Genomic DNA, 16,940 nt, shown 5'->3' with positions numbered 1-16,940 from the left:
CCATTTGGGGGAAGCTTAATAGGTAGTCCATCATCTTCTTTTACAATGAATTAACCCTCCTGCCCCCCAACTTACACCAGGCTGTCACACCCACCGTCTGCTGGCTGAGCTGCTCCGACAGCACTCTGCTATCCTCTGCCTGGCCTGGCTTCATCATTTCCTGCTGGGCAGTGGTTTCCTCAATCCATCTGATGAGCGTTCCATGGCAGGCTCTGTAATCTCCCAGAACTTCCTGGATACTTTCTAGCTCAGATTGGCTGGAGGAGCAAAGGAAAAGAAACTACCATCAGATACTTCAGTACAAACAATAAAATAAATGGTTGTGATTCCCTCCTTAGCCCCTTCCTCTAGTTGGGTTTGATCACAGAGGATACATCTTTTTTTGGTGGAACAACAGTACAAGGCTGAGACCTATGCTTGTACCCAGTGCTCTGTGGGGTGAAGGTGCAGTTGTGATGCTAGCCCTGGACACTGCCTAGGAGCATCCCATGATGATCCTTGTCAAATTTTTACCTAGGTTGCCAAGGACTGCCAGGTTGCCAATAAGGTAATGCTGGTTATACACTTCTGTTTCCTGATGACAGTACCTAACAGGTACCCTAGTTATGATTTAGGGAGCGCTGTAATTTATTGGGGAAAGATGGACGAAAATAGTTATTTTCTGTTAATTTTGGTAACAGTTTCTTATATCACTTTCATTAGTCTAACTAGACTTTGGAGAGTAATTCAATTATAGAGAATCAATCTAAACTTAAGAGCTGCTAGAACTCCTCTCTCCATATATTTGCCTACCCAGCCTAGCCTCAGAAAGGTCATTTTCTATCTTTCTTATTCAACTCAGACAACAGAAGGATTTCAGTTAATACAAATAAAAACCACTGGGGCGCCTGGGATTCTCAGTGGGTTAAAGCCTCTGCCTTCGACTCAGGTCATGATCTCAGGGTCCTAGGATCGAGGCCCGGATTGGGCTCTCTGCTCAAAGGGGAGCCTGCTTCCCACTCTCTTCGACTGCCTCTCTGCCTACATGTGATCTCTCTCTCTCTCCCTTTCTCTCTGTCAAATAAATAAATAAATAAATAATCTAAAACAATAAATAAATAAAAACTGCTGATTTAGCAAACGAAAGTGGAAGCAAGAAATTCTGCAAAGCCCCACTATGAAAAATGGCTCAGAGTTGGAGTCATTGTCTTCAGGCCTTAACTAGATAAAAACTCAAACATGAGCAGCATGGCTAACAAGATCATCACTGCTGATCCGAAAGCAATTCTCAGGTCTGTTTTAGGGTTGGTAGTGCCAATTTTCTATCATTTCTCTTGTCCAGAATTCATATTGTCATTCAATTTGTAACCTTCTCTATCACTTCCTGACTTTAAGTAAGAATACACAGATATAATTTAACTTCTGTTTAAAACTTAGTTCCTGAATAGGTTTAAAGAAAAAAAAAAAAAAAAAAGGATGAGGTCACCACTCACCGCGTCTCCAGCTGAACAATGACCCGGTGCCAACGGTCCTGCAGCTGGGAGCCTTTTTCCTGATAGCGCTCCAAATCCAGGTTTCGCTCTGGGGTCAGACGACTCAGCTGCTCTGCCACCACCTTGGCCTTGGCAATTTCCTCATCCAAGACTGAAAACACTGAATTCTTGTCCTTCACATCACTAAGCCAGTGCTATAGAAACATAAGTACAGCAACAGGTTAAATATACTCCATGCCAAAAAAGAGTAAGGCAGAAAACAAGGACATTGCCTACAGCTGGCTCCACATTATATCTGGAATTCAGAAACCAGACCTTATAATGTTTGTGCTAGAAACATCTCCACAGTGCTCATGCACACCAGGCGGCCCAGGACAGGCAGTACAGTACAGAGACATGTGCAAAGAACTAGTGTTTGAAACCTGGCTCTCCCACTTACAAGCTATGAAACCGAGATAAATTGTTTAGGCAGTCTGAATCTCATTCTGCTCATCTGTGAATGGAGATAAAAATCTCTTCCCTACCCACCTCACAATTCTGTGAGAATCAATGAGATAACAGCTAAGTGATTTACAAACTTACAGTACAACCATGATTGTATCTGATGTGGCTATGATTTTACTGGGGAGAATAGGGAGAAAATAAATAGAAAGTCATAGTCCTTTATTTTCCCTTTCCAGCTAGACCTATTTCTCAGTCCCAACTTCTTTGAATCCACATTAAAATATATTAAATATGATATTCTGCCTATTCAAATGCAAACTTCAGTCACTGTCATGCTATCCAAAATTGCATTTCTCTGGTAACCCAAAGCAATGGATATGTTAAGTCAAGCTCCTATGAAACTCAGAGCAACCAACCCGTAACGTAGACTGATGGGACTCCAGAGCAGAGAGATCTGCAGGTACTGCTTCTTCTTGACTTAGCTTAATCTCATAACCTTTGACCAAGAGTTCAGCGTCCTGGATGCTACGTACTATAACATCGATTGTCTTCAGCCTATGAGGGTAAAGTCACCTTCGTTAACACACAGAAAGAGCTGAGCCACAGACTTGGAGTGCTGTAGAGAGGTTCCCAAATATAACTGCTAACATCAGTTTTACTATTACTAAATGATGACAGGGTTTCACAAAAACAAGAAAGCATGGTAAACATGTTGCCAATTTAAGCCAATTCAAAATATAGTTCTAGGTGATAATGGGACATGCACACATGTGGTGGATTCATGGGAGAAATGATACGAGGCCAGAAACCCACTCAACACTACAAGAGTCTAAGATCTCTGACACCTCATGGCCATGATGGGTAGAGGGCAAGCCTTCAAAACTTATATTTAGTTTAACTGAAAATTTTTATTTTATTCTTTAGTGTCCCTTTTCTTTTCTTTTTTTTTTTTTTCAGAGTTATCTAAACAAACAGAAATGAAGTACAAAATAGTCCTAACACTGCAACATCTCCCTTTCTGTGTCACTGGCATTTTTTCACTGGACCCCAGTGAACACGCTCCATGTTGCCTGGAACTAAAGCCAAGGTCTCATTTCTATGACTACATGCTCTTGAAGATCTGCAACCTCTCTGGGTTGTTCACAGAACACTTCAGGCCCTTCTCACAAAGTGAAAATACCACCCTTTGGATCCAAATCCTCAGCTTACTCACTTATTCAGGTAGACAGTGGACAAACCATATACATGGTCTATTTTCTCCACCAGTAGATTGAGCTCTGAGCGCAGACTTGGGACACTCGAACCAGATGGAGACTGATGAAGAAAGCTATTGCATTTCGTGGAAACAACATCAAACTCTGACCTCAGCTGCTGTAAATCCTCTTGAGTGCGCTGTCAGGAACAAGATACGCAATAAAGATGGAGACAGAGTTGAACACATAAGTTAGAAAAACATTCTTGTTTGTAATAAGCATATACTGCAAACAACCTAAATGCCCACATATAAAGGAGTAGCTGAATAAACTACAAAATAGTGCTGATGGGGGAGGATGGGAAGAATACACACAAGTATTTTCTGAATACAGTATTTGGACTGCAGGCTACAGACAAAAGGAACCAGAAATAAATGTTGAACTCTAGTTAGTAGGTTTGTTTTTTTGTAGTACCATGAGTCAGTAATTCTAAAACTACTTATCGGGGCACCTGGGTGGCTCGGTGGGTTAAGCCTCTGCCTTCGGCTCAGGTTGTGGTCTCAGGGTCCTGAAATTGAGTCCCGCATCGGGCTCACTGCTCATCAGGGAGCCTGCTTCCTCCTTTCTCTGCCTACTTGTCACCTCTGTCTGTCAAATAAATAAAATCTTAAAAAAAAAATACTTATCTTTGCATGTTAGAACTGAGCAGTAAGTAAATTTACTATGGATAACGTAAAGTAGGTTTTTTAGTCTTGGGGAAGGGAGTTACAATTATGGAAAGAAGAGAGGTTAGTATGAACCCTGTGGTACTAGTTTGGAACCAGATGAAGACAGACATAGGAATTCATAGTTATGTCTCTGTGTGTGTGTGTGTGTGTGTGTGTGTGAGTGCCAGAGAGAAGGATTGATAAATTGATCGATATCAGCATATAACCTTTGTGATATATTCATATATATATATGTATACATATGTGTGTGTATGTGTATATATGTGTGTGTATGTGTGTGTATAGGTACATGAAATTATATAATTACACCTATTATATAATTATACCTATACACAGACACACACACATATATATACATAAATGTGTGTGTGACATAGGGGTGTTTTTGTATATGTGTATGCAAGTATGTATTTATAAGCATGTATTTTTCTAGCTCTCTCAACTGAGCAGACCTAGAAACAATGATACCCCAATAACAATGAGCATACTCAGCATCCGAATCTTGGTTTCTAAATAGCATTCTCCATCAAAAGGAAGTGAGACTCCTTGGAAAAATGGCTGATTACAGAGGTGGGGCTGGCAAAGGTAAAGCGAATCTGAAATATTTTTTTGTTGTTGAGAAATAAGAAAGCACTCAAAGAATGGTGAGGACATTTTAAAATGATAGGGATGTCAGCTTGAAGCAGCTTTCAATGGCTAAATTTTGGAAATTCTGAACATCAAAATAAAGAGAATAACAACTGACAAACCTTAAGCAACACAAGAGTCCACAAGTCCATAATGACATAAAGAAGGAAAAAAGGAGGAAGGGAAGCAAGCTCTTCCCTTTTGGTAGAATAGAAATTTATTCTATTGTAGTATAATAGGAGTAATGTAAAAAAAGTCACAATTAGAAAATCACCCTTTGGGAACAGTCATACCAATTAATTCAGTCAAGAATACACACGAGATGCTAAAACCAGTTGGTAAAAGTGTGATATAAAACAGGTTTTTATATAGTCTCAAAGTATCTCCCCACAATTTGCTTAGTAATTATAAAAGGGAAAAGAGCAACAAGCGATACAAGTTATCACCAGTAATGGGACAAATCAATATGACATGCCTCCTGAGGTCATGCACTAAGGACACAAGATCATTTCTGCAGAGTTCCTGCCAAAAACACGTAACCTATATCTAATCACGGAGAAGCCTCAGATAAACACAAAGGAACATTCTACAAAATAAATGACCTGCCCTCTTCACAAATGTCAGGAGCATGAAAGATGATGAAAAATCAAGAAATTGTTTCAGGTTAAGGAAATTTAAAGAGACACAGCAAATAAACACAATGTGTAGTAAGTACTGGATTGAGTCCTGTACTAAAAATATTCTCTGGTGTGTATGTGTGTGTGTGGGGGGGTGCCCAAAATAGGTATTAGTAGGCCAACTGATGAAATTTTAATGAAGTCTTGGATTGAACAGCATTATATCAATGTTCATTCCCTGATTTTAATCATTGTCTTCTGGTTACGTAAGAGACTATATTTATGGTGCCTGGGTAGCTCAGTCGGTTCATTCAACTCTCAATTTTGGCTCAGGTCATGATCTCAGGGTTGTGAGATCGAACCCCATGTCAGGCTCTGCACTGAGCAGGGGGAGTCTGCTTGAGATTCTCTCTATCCCTCTGCTCCTCCCTCCAGGCTTATACATGGAAGTTATCTCTCTCACACACAAATAAATTAATAAATCCTTTTTAAAAAAGTTTTATTTATTAATTTGACACAGAGATAGTGAGAGCAGTAACACAAGCAGGGGGAGTGGGAGAGGGAGAAGCAGGATTCCCACTGAGCAGGGAGCCTGATGTGGGGCTTGATCATGGGATCATGAGCCTGGGATCATGACCTAAGCAGAAGGTAGTTGCTAATGACTGAGCCACCCAGGTACCCCTCAAATAAATTAATAAATCTTTAAAAAGAAAGAGAGAGAGCCTACCCTTCATTTCCGGAAATGCACAATAAAGTATTTAAGGATTTTTTAAAAAGGATTTAGGGATAAAAGAGCATCACGTACAGAACTCACTCTCAAGAAAAGAAAAAAATTATTATAATGTACATTTATAGGAAAAATGATAAAGCAAATAAAGAAAAAATGTCAACATCTGTGTGATCTAGGTGAAGGCTATACAATAATAAAAAATTTTCTGTATACTGAAACTACTTGAAAATAAAAAGTAAATCCAGAAAAGGAAAGTCCTTTAGAAGAGCTAAATATTAACATTTCTTGGAATGTTCTATTTTTGCAGAACAAACAGATTTCAGATGACTGTAGAAAACTAAAGTTTCAATATGAAAATTATAGGTTTATATGATATGCCTCATTTGTGAATTTAAATCCATCTCAGCCAAAGAAAATTACACTGCCCTCTCATCTCTTCTTCAAGCTTAGGAATAATTGAGAAAGGTAAGAAAAATCATTCCTCCTAATTTTGCCAGTCCTTTCTATTCCTTTAAGCTCCCAGATCAAATCTACTATTCTTCATAGAGCTCTCTCCTATGGTCCCAAGTAGAAATGGTCTAGTGATACTCTATATTTCTATAGCTATGTTTGCTTTGAAACCTGCAAGTGCTCTTGATACTATCTTATGACGTCTCTTATACTGAAGGTCCTAATTGTGACTTCCAACGTTTTATTCTTAACTACACCATAAGCCAAAAGCAAAGACCTTACTCTCTTTACATGCCTATGAGCAGGTAACAAAGCCATTAATATTTGCTTATATTTCAAAAATACTACTCTACATTTTGATGGCATTTCACTTTTTCAGAAAACTCATTATGTATACACTGTCATTTAACTTCCAAAGTTTTGTGATATAGTTTGGACTCATCCAATATCTCCATTTTCTAAGAAAGGAAACTAGGATGAGAGTTAACTTGCTAAAAGTCAAGTGTGCATCAGAGCCTAGAGTAGAATCTGAGTCTTCCCTTGTATTTTTTGCATGTGATGGCTGATGGCAACCACGTCACAGAAAGTAACACATGCACATCAGGGATAGAGCAGACAGCAGCATCTTTGCTAAGCACGCTTAAAACATGTAGCCCAAATGCAGTGCATAGAACAATCTGCCAGTCTGTATGCCTTCCCAACTGTGTAGAAAACTAATCAATAGTCAGAAACACACCAGGAGCTGAAATCATGCTTTGCCATAGATAAAAGGCATCTGCAGGTTGCAGGGAAGAATTCTCAAGTAGGAATGCCATGAGTCTATTGCCTTATTTCTTAAGCTCCACATTGTTTTTTTGTAGTTTTATGGCTTTATTAACACAAATATGAGGTGCACAACAAGCTATCTATTCATTTTCTTCACTGCACAGCCTGGCATTGGGATTGGTGACTGACGGCCCACTGGGCTGCTCTTTCCACCATGGCTTTGTGGATTTTGGAGGAGATCTTGTGAGCTATCTCTGCACAGTGAGATTTATTGCACATCAGCAGCATTTCAAGTTCCTGGATGTCATGTACTAGGAACTTCCAGAAGCCACTGGGCAGGCAGTATGTGCTCTGCTTTCTTGCTGCTCCCATAACCAATGCTGGGCATCAGGATCTGGCCCTTGAATCTTCTGCGCACTCTATTGTCAATGCCTCTAGGTTTCCACCAGTTGTGCTTAATTTTGACATACTGGTATGACTAGTGCCAGATGAATTTCCTGGACCCCTTTTTAATGCTCTTGGGTTTCACCAGAGGTCTGAGAGAAGCCATGATGCCCAGTAACAAATGGCCGCCACTTACGCTGACAGCACCAAGGAAGAGAGGGTACAAGCTCCATGTTGTCTTGTCATCCAATTCACCCTGAAAGCATTTACACTGCAGCCAGCACCCACCCTGCTCTTCAGGTTTACCTCTTGTTCTGCAATCCTTAATGCGTTGTCCTGCCGGGCATCTTTGTCAGTCCTAGAACTGGCTGGAGACTGAATTCGTTTGACCAGCCGCTGTTCACACTCTTCCAGCCGTAGTCGGATATTCTTCAGCTCTGAAATGTACATCTTGGCCACAGTTTCCTCTTTGTCCTCTGTAAATGCAGAAGCACAGGGTAACATGAAGCACCACAAGAGAGGTCAACAAACCTAAGAAAAATAGATTCACCCTTAGAGGGCAGCAGATCTGATATTCTACATATGAAAGCAAGACCTTATATAGGGGGAACATTTTGCCTGATCCTAAGTTCCCTGCATTGTATACTCATCTTTAAAGATCCAAACATGCAAAAGCCACAAGAAAATGCGATACGTTGATTAGCAATAATGCCTGAAATAGGGCCTCTTTGACCATGATCTGATTCTGAGAATTCATCTCTGTAAGTTTTTCCCTTTCTCAAGTTTTGAGCCCCTCAAATGGTAAAAAGGAGGTACTTTCTAGCCTTCATGAAGGTCTAGGAGAACCCTTCAGGGCTCTTTATCCACCACTCTTCTCCCTTTCCCAAGGCACAAACCATTCTCTATGGACTTCATCAGGTGCTGGAAGTGGGTTTTACAAGCCTCCACCTCTTCTTCCAAGCGCAAACGATCAGATACTGAGAAGACCAGAGAGTCACGGCTATCCTGCAAAAAATCTTCATAGTGGGCCTGGAGAGTTTTCATAACCTGGTGGCACTCCCCTGGTGCTGAGGATCGAAGCTAAAGAGAAAAACAAAACACAGAACACAAAACAAAACAAAAACAGAAGAAATTTTAATAGAATGGGACCATAATACATTCTCTATTTCTCCTTTTTATTGATGTTTAACATATACACAAATCAGGTGCACACACCATAACTGCAAACATGTTGATTTTTCAGAAACAGAACTTATCCATATAATCAGCATTTAGATCAAGAAACAATATGACCAGTATACCAGAAGCACCCACTGTGCCCTCTTGGACACAACCCTTCATAATTTTTAATTCACCAGTATTCTTCTACTACATACACACCTTATACAAGAGCAGAGTGAAAAGAAGCCTATAATCTTCGGTTGGCCAAGAATAGAGAAGATGTCATTTATTTTCGTCAGGAACTTCCTTAACCATTTAGGCTGCTGGTTTTTAGTTCCTAGGACCCCCTAATTCTGAAACATTATCCCTAACTCCGCTCTACTCCCTTTGGGTGAGTGGGAGTCTCACGGTAATGAGAAAAGTTTCCTTCTGAAAAAAGCTTGCCAGTAGGATATGAACCTGAGGTAAGGCTTTCACACTTACCTTTTCCAGGTTCCAGGTCTTTACAAGGTCCAGGTCCTTCCTCAGATAGTTCCAGGAGATAAGGCTTTTGGTGTTAACATGTAGCTGATGCCAGAGGGCCATCACTTTCTGATAAGACTGCTCCACCCTAGAAACAACAGAGAATCTGGTGGTAGCTTTTCTTAAAACTTGAATTCCGCGTTAGAGACCTTCCAGGGGGAAAATGTGATTGCCTTAGCAGAACTGGGTTTGTATACTGAACAGAGAAAGGCAAGGAATCAAATACTAACACGGCAATCTGTAGAACAAAATTAACTGAGCTATTCAAACAATCTGGACTTATCACAGTGTTATGTCTATGATGTCAGCATACGTTTGGCAGCCTAATAAATGTGATCTGTATATAATATAATGGCAAGAAGTGAGAAGATACATCCATGAAGAGAAGTAATGGAGAAAAGTAGAAAAAAAAACCCATCTAGAGAATTGTTGAAAAATGATAATATCAATGCTTAAAAGTACACTGCTATGGTCTATATATTCACAAAACTGCTAAGGTGTTTGAAAATTAAGAGCAACTTAAAAAGTCATCTGGCATATTAAAAATAAAAAAAAAACAAAACTGCAGTATGAAGGACCAGGGAAAATTTTTTTCTAAAGCATCCCATGCCTAATTCAATCTCAAATTCTAGACTTAAAAACTCACAAATACACAGACATATTCAACACACACTAAATCACCCTGAATTTCTTGAAGTCAAGAAATGTGAGATATAAAGAATAGGATGGAAAACTGGAAGCCAGGGCTTCACTTAAATAAGAAACCTTAGTTTATCTTTTCCCTCTCCAAAAATCCCACTAAAATTCTAGTGATACCAAAATCAATGGTTGAAAATAACAAACTTGGGAAAATAGAACTCTGGGGGAGGTGGGTTTTATTATTAGCTTCGTGGTATACTTCAGCTTTTAAAAATATGTATGTGTATGTCATTAATAAAATACAGAGAAGAAAATTAACTATCAATATAAAAATCAGTCTTCTGAATTTAACTCAAGAATGATCACTGAATATATCTCAATTAAACATAAGCATTTACTGAAAAGCTACAACATAGCTCCCAGTGCAAGATCTTGTATCCTAATAGGAGGCCTTTCCCAGAAGAAACTTAAAAACTTGGCTGCTCTGTTTAAGATCACAAATACAGATTCATCCCTCCATTAGCTCACTCAGACTAAGCAGCACAATGGGCAACTGAGCAGTTACCTGGTGGCCATCTCAATGGCATCCTTATTGGGTGAGGGGATGAGGAAACAGACGGATGGCACCATTGCCTCATTCCCTGTGGGGCTGATCACTTTCCACTTGGTCCGCTGAGAATTATCTTCCAATACGCACTCATCATTCTTGCAGATGGTGATCTGAGGAGATAAACTCACAAGTTATTGCTAACAGATAAACCAACAACCCATTATGATATGGTACTTGACTCCAAGGCTATGAATTCCTTAAGAAAAAAATCATTTTTGAAATCTGTCATCAATTAGTGAGGTTTCCTGATTTTGACAAAAAGATAACCTTATAAATACGTAACACAGGAAAGGTTGTGACATCAAATACATCAATGAAGCAAGTGTTTGTTCAATGTTTATTACATGTCCAGTAACTTAGTATATGAATGTTATAAGGAGACTGTCTTAAGATCTCCAAGAGCTATCTCTCTGCATCTACAATCATTAGGATAAAATTTAAAGGGACATGAATAATTGCAACCTTGCTTTTATGATATTTCCTCTTTCTCCCTTCTTGTCATTCCACTCAAATCCCCGAAAAGGTTTAAGCATTCTGAAATCATCAATTCCTTCTCTTGGGAAATAAATAACCAACATGATCATCCCTATTCTATAGACAGAAATACTGAGACACAGAAAAGTGCCAGAGAAGTTCATTCTTTTGCATTACAAATATTTACTGAGCCTAATATGTGCCTGGAATTTTGGTGGGCTACTGGACATAGAATGGTAAAGTGACAGACATGGTCTATATTCCACATATTCTGGTTGGATACAGAATTAGAATACTGTGTGAAAAATGCAATTTACCAGGGGAATGCATGAAAGGGACAATGACCCAGTCTTGCCTAGAGAGGTAAAGAAAGATTAGTTGGGACCTTGAAGCCACATTAAGGAATTTAAACTTTCTAAATGGAATTCAGGAATTGTTACAGAATGTAAGAAGGGGAATGACTTTTTTTTTTAAAGATCATGCCAGGGGGCACCTGGGTGGCTGACTCTTGATTTCAGCTCAGGTCATGCTCTTAGGGTCTTAGGAATGAGCCCTGCTTTGGGCTCTGTTCTCAGCAAGGAGTCTGCTTGAGGATTCTCTCTCTCTCTCCTTCTGCCCCTACCCTGCTCACATGCTTTCTCTCTTTCTCTAAAATAAATGATCGAGGGGCACCTGGTGGCTCAGTAGGTTAAAGCCTCTGCTTTCGGTTCAGGTCATGATCCCAGGATCCCAGTCCTGGGATCAGCCCCGCGTCGGGTTCTCTGCTTGGCGGGGAGCCTGCTTCCATCTCTCCTTCTCTGCCTGCCTCTCTGCCTACTTGTGATTTCTGTCTGTCAAATAAATAAATAAAATCTTAAAAAATAAATAAATAAAACAAAATAAAATAAATGAGTGAATCTTAAAAAAGAAAAATCAAAATCGTGCTAGTGTAAAGATAAAGAACGCATTGAATTGGGGAGGCAATGCTATGATCCAAGCAAAAGAAACTGATGGTCTAACAGAAAAAACTACATCTAAGAGATATTTACTTACAAGTTGATATTGATTAGGTAGTCCTACTAGTTGTAGGGGATAAGAGGGGGAAAGCCAAAGGTATTGCTCAGGTGCTACAAAGTACCATTTCTGACACCACTTAGGATTTGGGGTTGGGGGGGATGATGACACCAATCTCTGAGGTAAGGAGTAGATCAAGCCTGTAGAGTTCCACCTTTTTTTTTTTTTTAAAGTATATTTAAGTTCTGGGGCGCCAGGATGGCTCAGTCGTTAAGTGTCTGCCTTTAGCTCAGGTCATGATCCCAGTGTTCTGGGTTTGAGCCCCACATGGAGCTCCCTGTTCAGTGGGAAGCCTGCTTCTCCCTCCCCCACTCCCCCTGCTTGTGTTCCCTCTCTTGCTATCTCTCTCTCTGTGTCATATAAATAAATAAAATCTGGGGGGATAAAAAATGATGTTTAAGTTCTAATTAAACAAAACAAAACACCTCTACCACTGGACCTTTCCCTATCATAACCCTAACTGAAGGTTTTGCTTCTCCCTTGCTTCCCTCCGTAGCCAGAGGTAACCCTTCCCTTGCCTCACCTCTATCTGCCGGTAGTCACAGATGGCCTTCACGGAAATGGTACTCTTCAGCACGTGGTCAGGACTGCGTGGCTTTAGCTGGACAATGGTTTTGGATCTCCCAACGAGGCTGGCAACAGAACTCTTGGACTGTATAAGCTGTTCCTTTTCATCCTACAAAGTGAGAAGAAATACAAAAACACATTAATGTTGCCACTCAGGGTGCCGAGTCAACAAAGAAAACTGAGTGCTCCGCTCCCTCAGAGAATGTCATTTCTCAGTTAAGTAGGGATCCGTGGTGGAGCCATCTTAGAAATACAGAGATAAAGAAACAAAGAGAGGATATTTCTGTCTTCTACCAAGTGCTTTTGTACTCAAATTGTTCAGCTTTCTCCCTGTGCTCTTTTCAATGAATCATGAAGCCACATGCAAAAATAATAAAAACATAAAACAAAAAAGAACTGCCAGCTGCCAAATACAGATAAACACAGCTAACACAGGATTTCCCCAAACAAGGTTCAGAAAACATGGAAGTTTAAGAACAATAATAACAACGTTGCCGTTGCTATTATTATTATTATAATCACTTTCTTACTGGTAGAAGCCAGTTCTTGCCTTGTGCTTAGGAGAAGCCAGAATTGTGCTCTTTAAGAAATTTTTAAATAATTATACCTCCCAAGCTCTACTACTGATATTTCACTCTCTTAAATTGAGTCAAACTTTCTAGAGAAAGATCTTAGCTCTTCCACCAACAAGTTATAAACCGATGCTGTTGGTGAAGACATCATGACAAATGATTTAGGATTTACCTTTTAGTGTCTTGCTGTGCCACAGTCACGTATATTTGACTAGTTTGAAAGAAGTACCATGCAAAATTGAAGCTCTCAAGTCTCTGCAAACCCCATTATCTTAAAAACTAATGAACTTCTTGCCCACAAAATTGGTAGTAATCTACTACCAATTGTGTTAGAGAATAAAAGATAACTTTCATGTATTACCAGGATGTGTCAAGCCCATTTTGAGGTATAAAAAGTCCTTAGAAGAGGGCTTTCTTAGGATGGAAGTAGATGTGATGAGAGTAAAGAGTTAATAATGTTAAGAAATGCCATTAAAGAATTAAGAATATGCAAGTAAAGAAAAAGAAATGCTTAAATAAACTACCTGTGCCTGTCCCCGGGAGCATGATTGGAAGAAATACAACTTTAACTTATTAGTTAAGAAAGAGGAATGGAATATATTAGGGAGACAGCCACACTGTTCCATACTTGAGAGCTGGTCTACCCATTTCTGTTTCCTTGCAATAAAGATGTCAATTTCTGTCTAACCCACAGCCAAACATCTCAAGTTCCAGAGACCAAGTGCTCAGCGTGGTAAAAGTTCTGAAAAGAACCAGAAGCCATGACAGATGCTCCCGAACCTGACGGACAAGCTGAGGAAAAGCTGAGGAGCAGACCCAGGTGACTTCATGCCCAGATGACGCCGCCAACCCGATGCCCCTGACCTGGAGAGGAGGGAACAGAGCAGCGACCCTCGAGAAGAGAAGATATGACAACAATTGCAGAGGAGTTACCCTAAGACAGGAAGGTACTCTGTGGAAGGGAGGAGATAATAGCCAAGGATTATTATATTCCTCCTTCATACTTGAAGTACCTTCAAGAGAGACATTCTAGAGACAATATCTAAAACGTCAGGCTTTTATCCTTCATTCCAAGTTAATTAAATTAACAGATTATTTGCCCAGGTGAAACAGTGAATGTGAACCCATTCATGGGTTAATAATACCTGAAAGTGTAAAAATAATAAATAATCAACTAATGTTCACAAATATCCAAGTCTCACTCGTGAAAAAATGACGGTTTTGGGTTATTCTGGTTCTCTTACTTGTAATTTCCTACTGAAATGAGAGTTCCTGGTTTCTCAGATAGAAAAAAATAATTTCCCTATTACATACTCTTCTGTCTTAATTTGTAATGTATCTGGAGCCTTGTCTTGCCAACTCTGTATAATATGCATTCAATACATGTAAACAGTCCTGCTCTTATTTTAATACCAGCATTCCTGAAAGAATAATTCATTGGAGAAAATGAATATAAAATTGAGTTGGATTAAATACTGGATACAAAATTTTTTTAAGTTAATATTGCCACATAAACTGGACAAATATTGCATTATATCTAAATAAGATTTTAATGTTATCCTTAGTTAAAATCAATATTCTAATATCTCACTTTACCAAAACAAAATTACCAAAGAGGAAAAATTTGGCTTAGGTCTAGTTCATTGGTTTGAATTCTCTTTGCATGAGAGAGTAAAAAACAATTTGGTGTCACCTAATCCCCTTTAATTCTATTTTTCATGCTATACACCACATCTTTGGTCCCAACTACTGAATTAAAATAGGAACAAGCAAAGAAAGTATGCTGAGCACAAGGACTAGGCCATTACTTCAATAGCATACCCAAAGGAATCTTATTAGCAACTTTCTTTTACAGAAAGAAAAGGAAAAAAAGAAAAAGAACAAAATTGAGGTTAAACTCTATTTGAATATGAGCCAGACAGTATAGCAATAACCCACTGCCCTGGAGCTTTCAAGGATATCAACAGCAGCAGCTGGGATGGTTTACTCTGTTTCTCAGAAGTAATCATCCCGCTGATACAACACCCACCATGGAGTCCTGGAGCAGGTCCTCGAGGCGAGATAAGCTGGTGTTGTGGTCACAGGAATATTTTCGTTTGATGGAGTCTTGGAGGTTCCTCAAGAATGACTCGAGGTCCCGGGCATCACTGAAGAACTGTGGCGAGAGGAGGGGTACCTCATGTGCAACTGATCACAACACAAGCATGTTAACTGGGAAAGAGAAAATTGGTGCAGAGCTGCCAGGAACTGATGACACTCCTGGATTAGTGATGCTGTATCACAAGGTCCACAGGAGGAGAAACTGAGGGCCTAAAATGCTACATCCAGGAAATATCAGTGATAACAACCACAAAGCCTATGGCACCCTATAGGAAAGTCAGTTGGCTTCCCCTCCTCGGAAACACTGCTGGTGACAACACTTGGCTGTGAGGTAGACGTCATGAAAAGCCTAGAGCTTGAGCGATCAAATGTTCCAATCTACTGATAAGGTTATAAAATGATCAAGAAGATTATATCATTTAGGGCAAACCCAAAGAGAGGTAACAGCTTATTTCCTCCTGCTACCCCCTCCACTGAAAACAAGGAGTATATTCTTGAAGTTGTGATGGACTGAAAAAAGAAATATGGTCCTGATATTTTACAGCTTTTCCCATCAAGAGGGAGGGTCTACTTCTCCCCTTGAAGCTGGGCATATAGGCACGTGACTTGCTTTGCCCTGACACATTAATAAATGTGACAGCAGAAGAAAGGGCTTGTACCCTGGAGCTTGCTCTCTCTGGCTATTTGTGGAACATAGCTACTCCATGAAAAAAGCCTAGGAGAGCCTATTAGATGCCAGAGACTTGTATCCCACCATTCCAAACCACTGTCTGACATGGAAGTCATGCCGTTTGGCACCTCACCTGCCTATCAGCCGCCTGCAGCCATCTATAAGTTAGGCAAGAATCATCTTTCCTCATCTCAGCAGAACCTAACCCAAATTACCAACCCCAGAACCAAGAGCTAGCTAAAGGACTGTTGTTCAGCAGCTGTGCTTTGGGGCGGAGGTTTACATAGTACCCGTTAACTGATGCAGGTGTGTGTTTCACCCCACCTCTTCCATGCGTGGTCTTGTGTGCACATGCAGACACATAATGTGCACAGATACAAACACAAAGCCCACATACCTGAAAGTAAGCAGTATTCTCTTTCACATGCTGCTCAACACACAAGCACAGCTGCTTCATCCACTGCAACTGGGACTGGGTGGCGGCACTGTAAGCCTGTAGGAACCGAACACGCACACAAAAGGGCAGGGCTTAACAACGTCCACATGCAGTGCTCTCTTCCAAGCACAGCTCTGCCAGTGACAGGCCAACCAAAGATACATGGAGATACCTAACAGGCATCTGCTGAGTGCCCGCCTTCAGAAAGAGGCTTGCCTTTCATCTAACAGGTTTACACAGAAAAGGTCTTTCCCACACTCAAACTACAGCTGACCCTTGAACAATGGAGGGCCTGAAGGCGCAGAACCTCCGAGCAGTTGGAAATCCACACATGACTGTTGTCTCCCCAGAAACATAACTACTAATAGCCTACTGTTGACCAGAAGCTTTATAGATAACAGTCAAAGAAGACCTACTTTGTGCGTTATACGTATCACAAACTGTATATATACTATGTACTTGAAATAAAATAAGCTACAGCAAAGAAAATGTTACTAAAAAATCATAAGGAAGAGAAAATACATTTACAGTACTATATGGTATTTATTTTTTAAAAAATCCATATATAAGTGGAGCCAGACAGTTCAGACCCATGTTGTTCAAGGGTCAGTTGTAAATGATCAGCAAAATCCGAATATAAATAAATCCCTCCTAGTCCTCCACTGTCTCTCTTCTCTGGGCAAAGGCACCACACCAACAAGAGACAGGATCTGCCTGGATGCTTAT

At 40.0% G+C, this 16,940-nt stretch overlaps 1 protein-coding gene and 1 pseudogene across 6 annotated transcripts in view; both read right to left on the bottom strand.

Annotated features, from left to right (window-relative positions):
* LOC131809396 (microtubule-actin cross-linking factor 1) overlaps nucleotides 1-16,940 on the bottom strand; it is a 321,582-nt gene that overhangs the window by 140,275 nt on the left and 164,367 nt on the right. For all 6 annotated transcript variants that reach the window (XM_059136435.1, XM_059136438.1, XM_059136436.1 and 3 more), the window contains exons 20-30: nucleotides 16,176-16,271; nucleotides 15,038-15,163; nucleotides 12,393-12,545; nucleotides 10,298-10,452; nucleotides 9,055-9,181; nucleotides 8,307-8,490; nucleotides 7,717-7,886; nucleotides 3,130-3,308; nucleotides 2,333-2,471; nucleotides 1,473-1,666; nucleotides 95-257 (exon numbers count right to left, since the gene is read on the bottom strand). In XM_059136435.1, the coding sequence (XP_058992418.1) occupies nucleotides 95-257; nucleotides 1,473-1,666; nucleotides 2,333-2,471; nucleotides 3,130-3,308; nucleotides 7,717-7,886; nucleotides 8,307-8,490; nucleotides 9,055-9,181; nucleotides 10,298-10,452; nucleotides 12,393-12,545; nucleotides 15,038-15,163; nucleotides 16,176-16,271 (1,686 nt within the window). The remainder of the gene's footprint in view (nucleotides 1-94; nucleotides 258-1,472; nucleotides 1,667-2,332; nucleotides 2,472-3,129; nucleotides 3,309-7,716; nucleotides 7,887-8,306; nucleotides 8,491-9,054; nucleotides 9,182-10,297; nucleotides 10,453-12,392; nucleotides 12,546-15,037; nucleotides 15,164-16,175; nucleotides 16,272-16,940) is intronic.
* On the bottom strand, nucleotides 6,814-7,710 carry LOC131809400 (large ribosomal subunit protein eL32-like; annotated as a pseudogene).

Source organism: Mustela lutreola, chromosome 10 (assembly GCF_030435805.1).
Source record: "Mustela lutreola isolate mMusLut2 chromosome 10, mMusLut2.pri, whole genome shotgun sequence".
In the NCBI taxonomy this organism is placed as follows: Eukaryota; Metazoa; Chordata; class Mammalia; order Carnivora; family Mustelidae; genus Mustela; species Mustela lutreola.
This window is presented reverse-complemented; position numbering and strand designations above follow the sequence as displayed.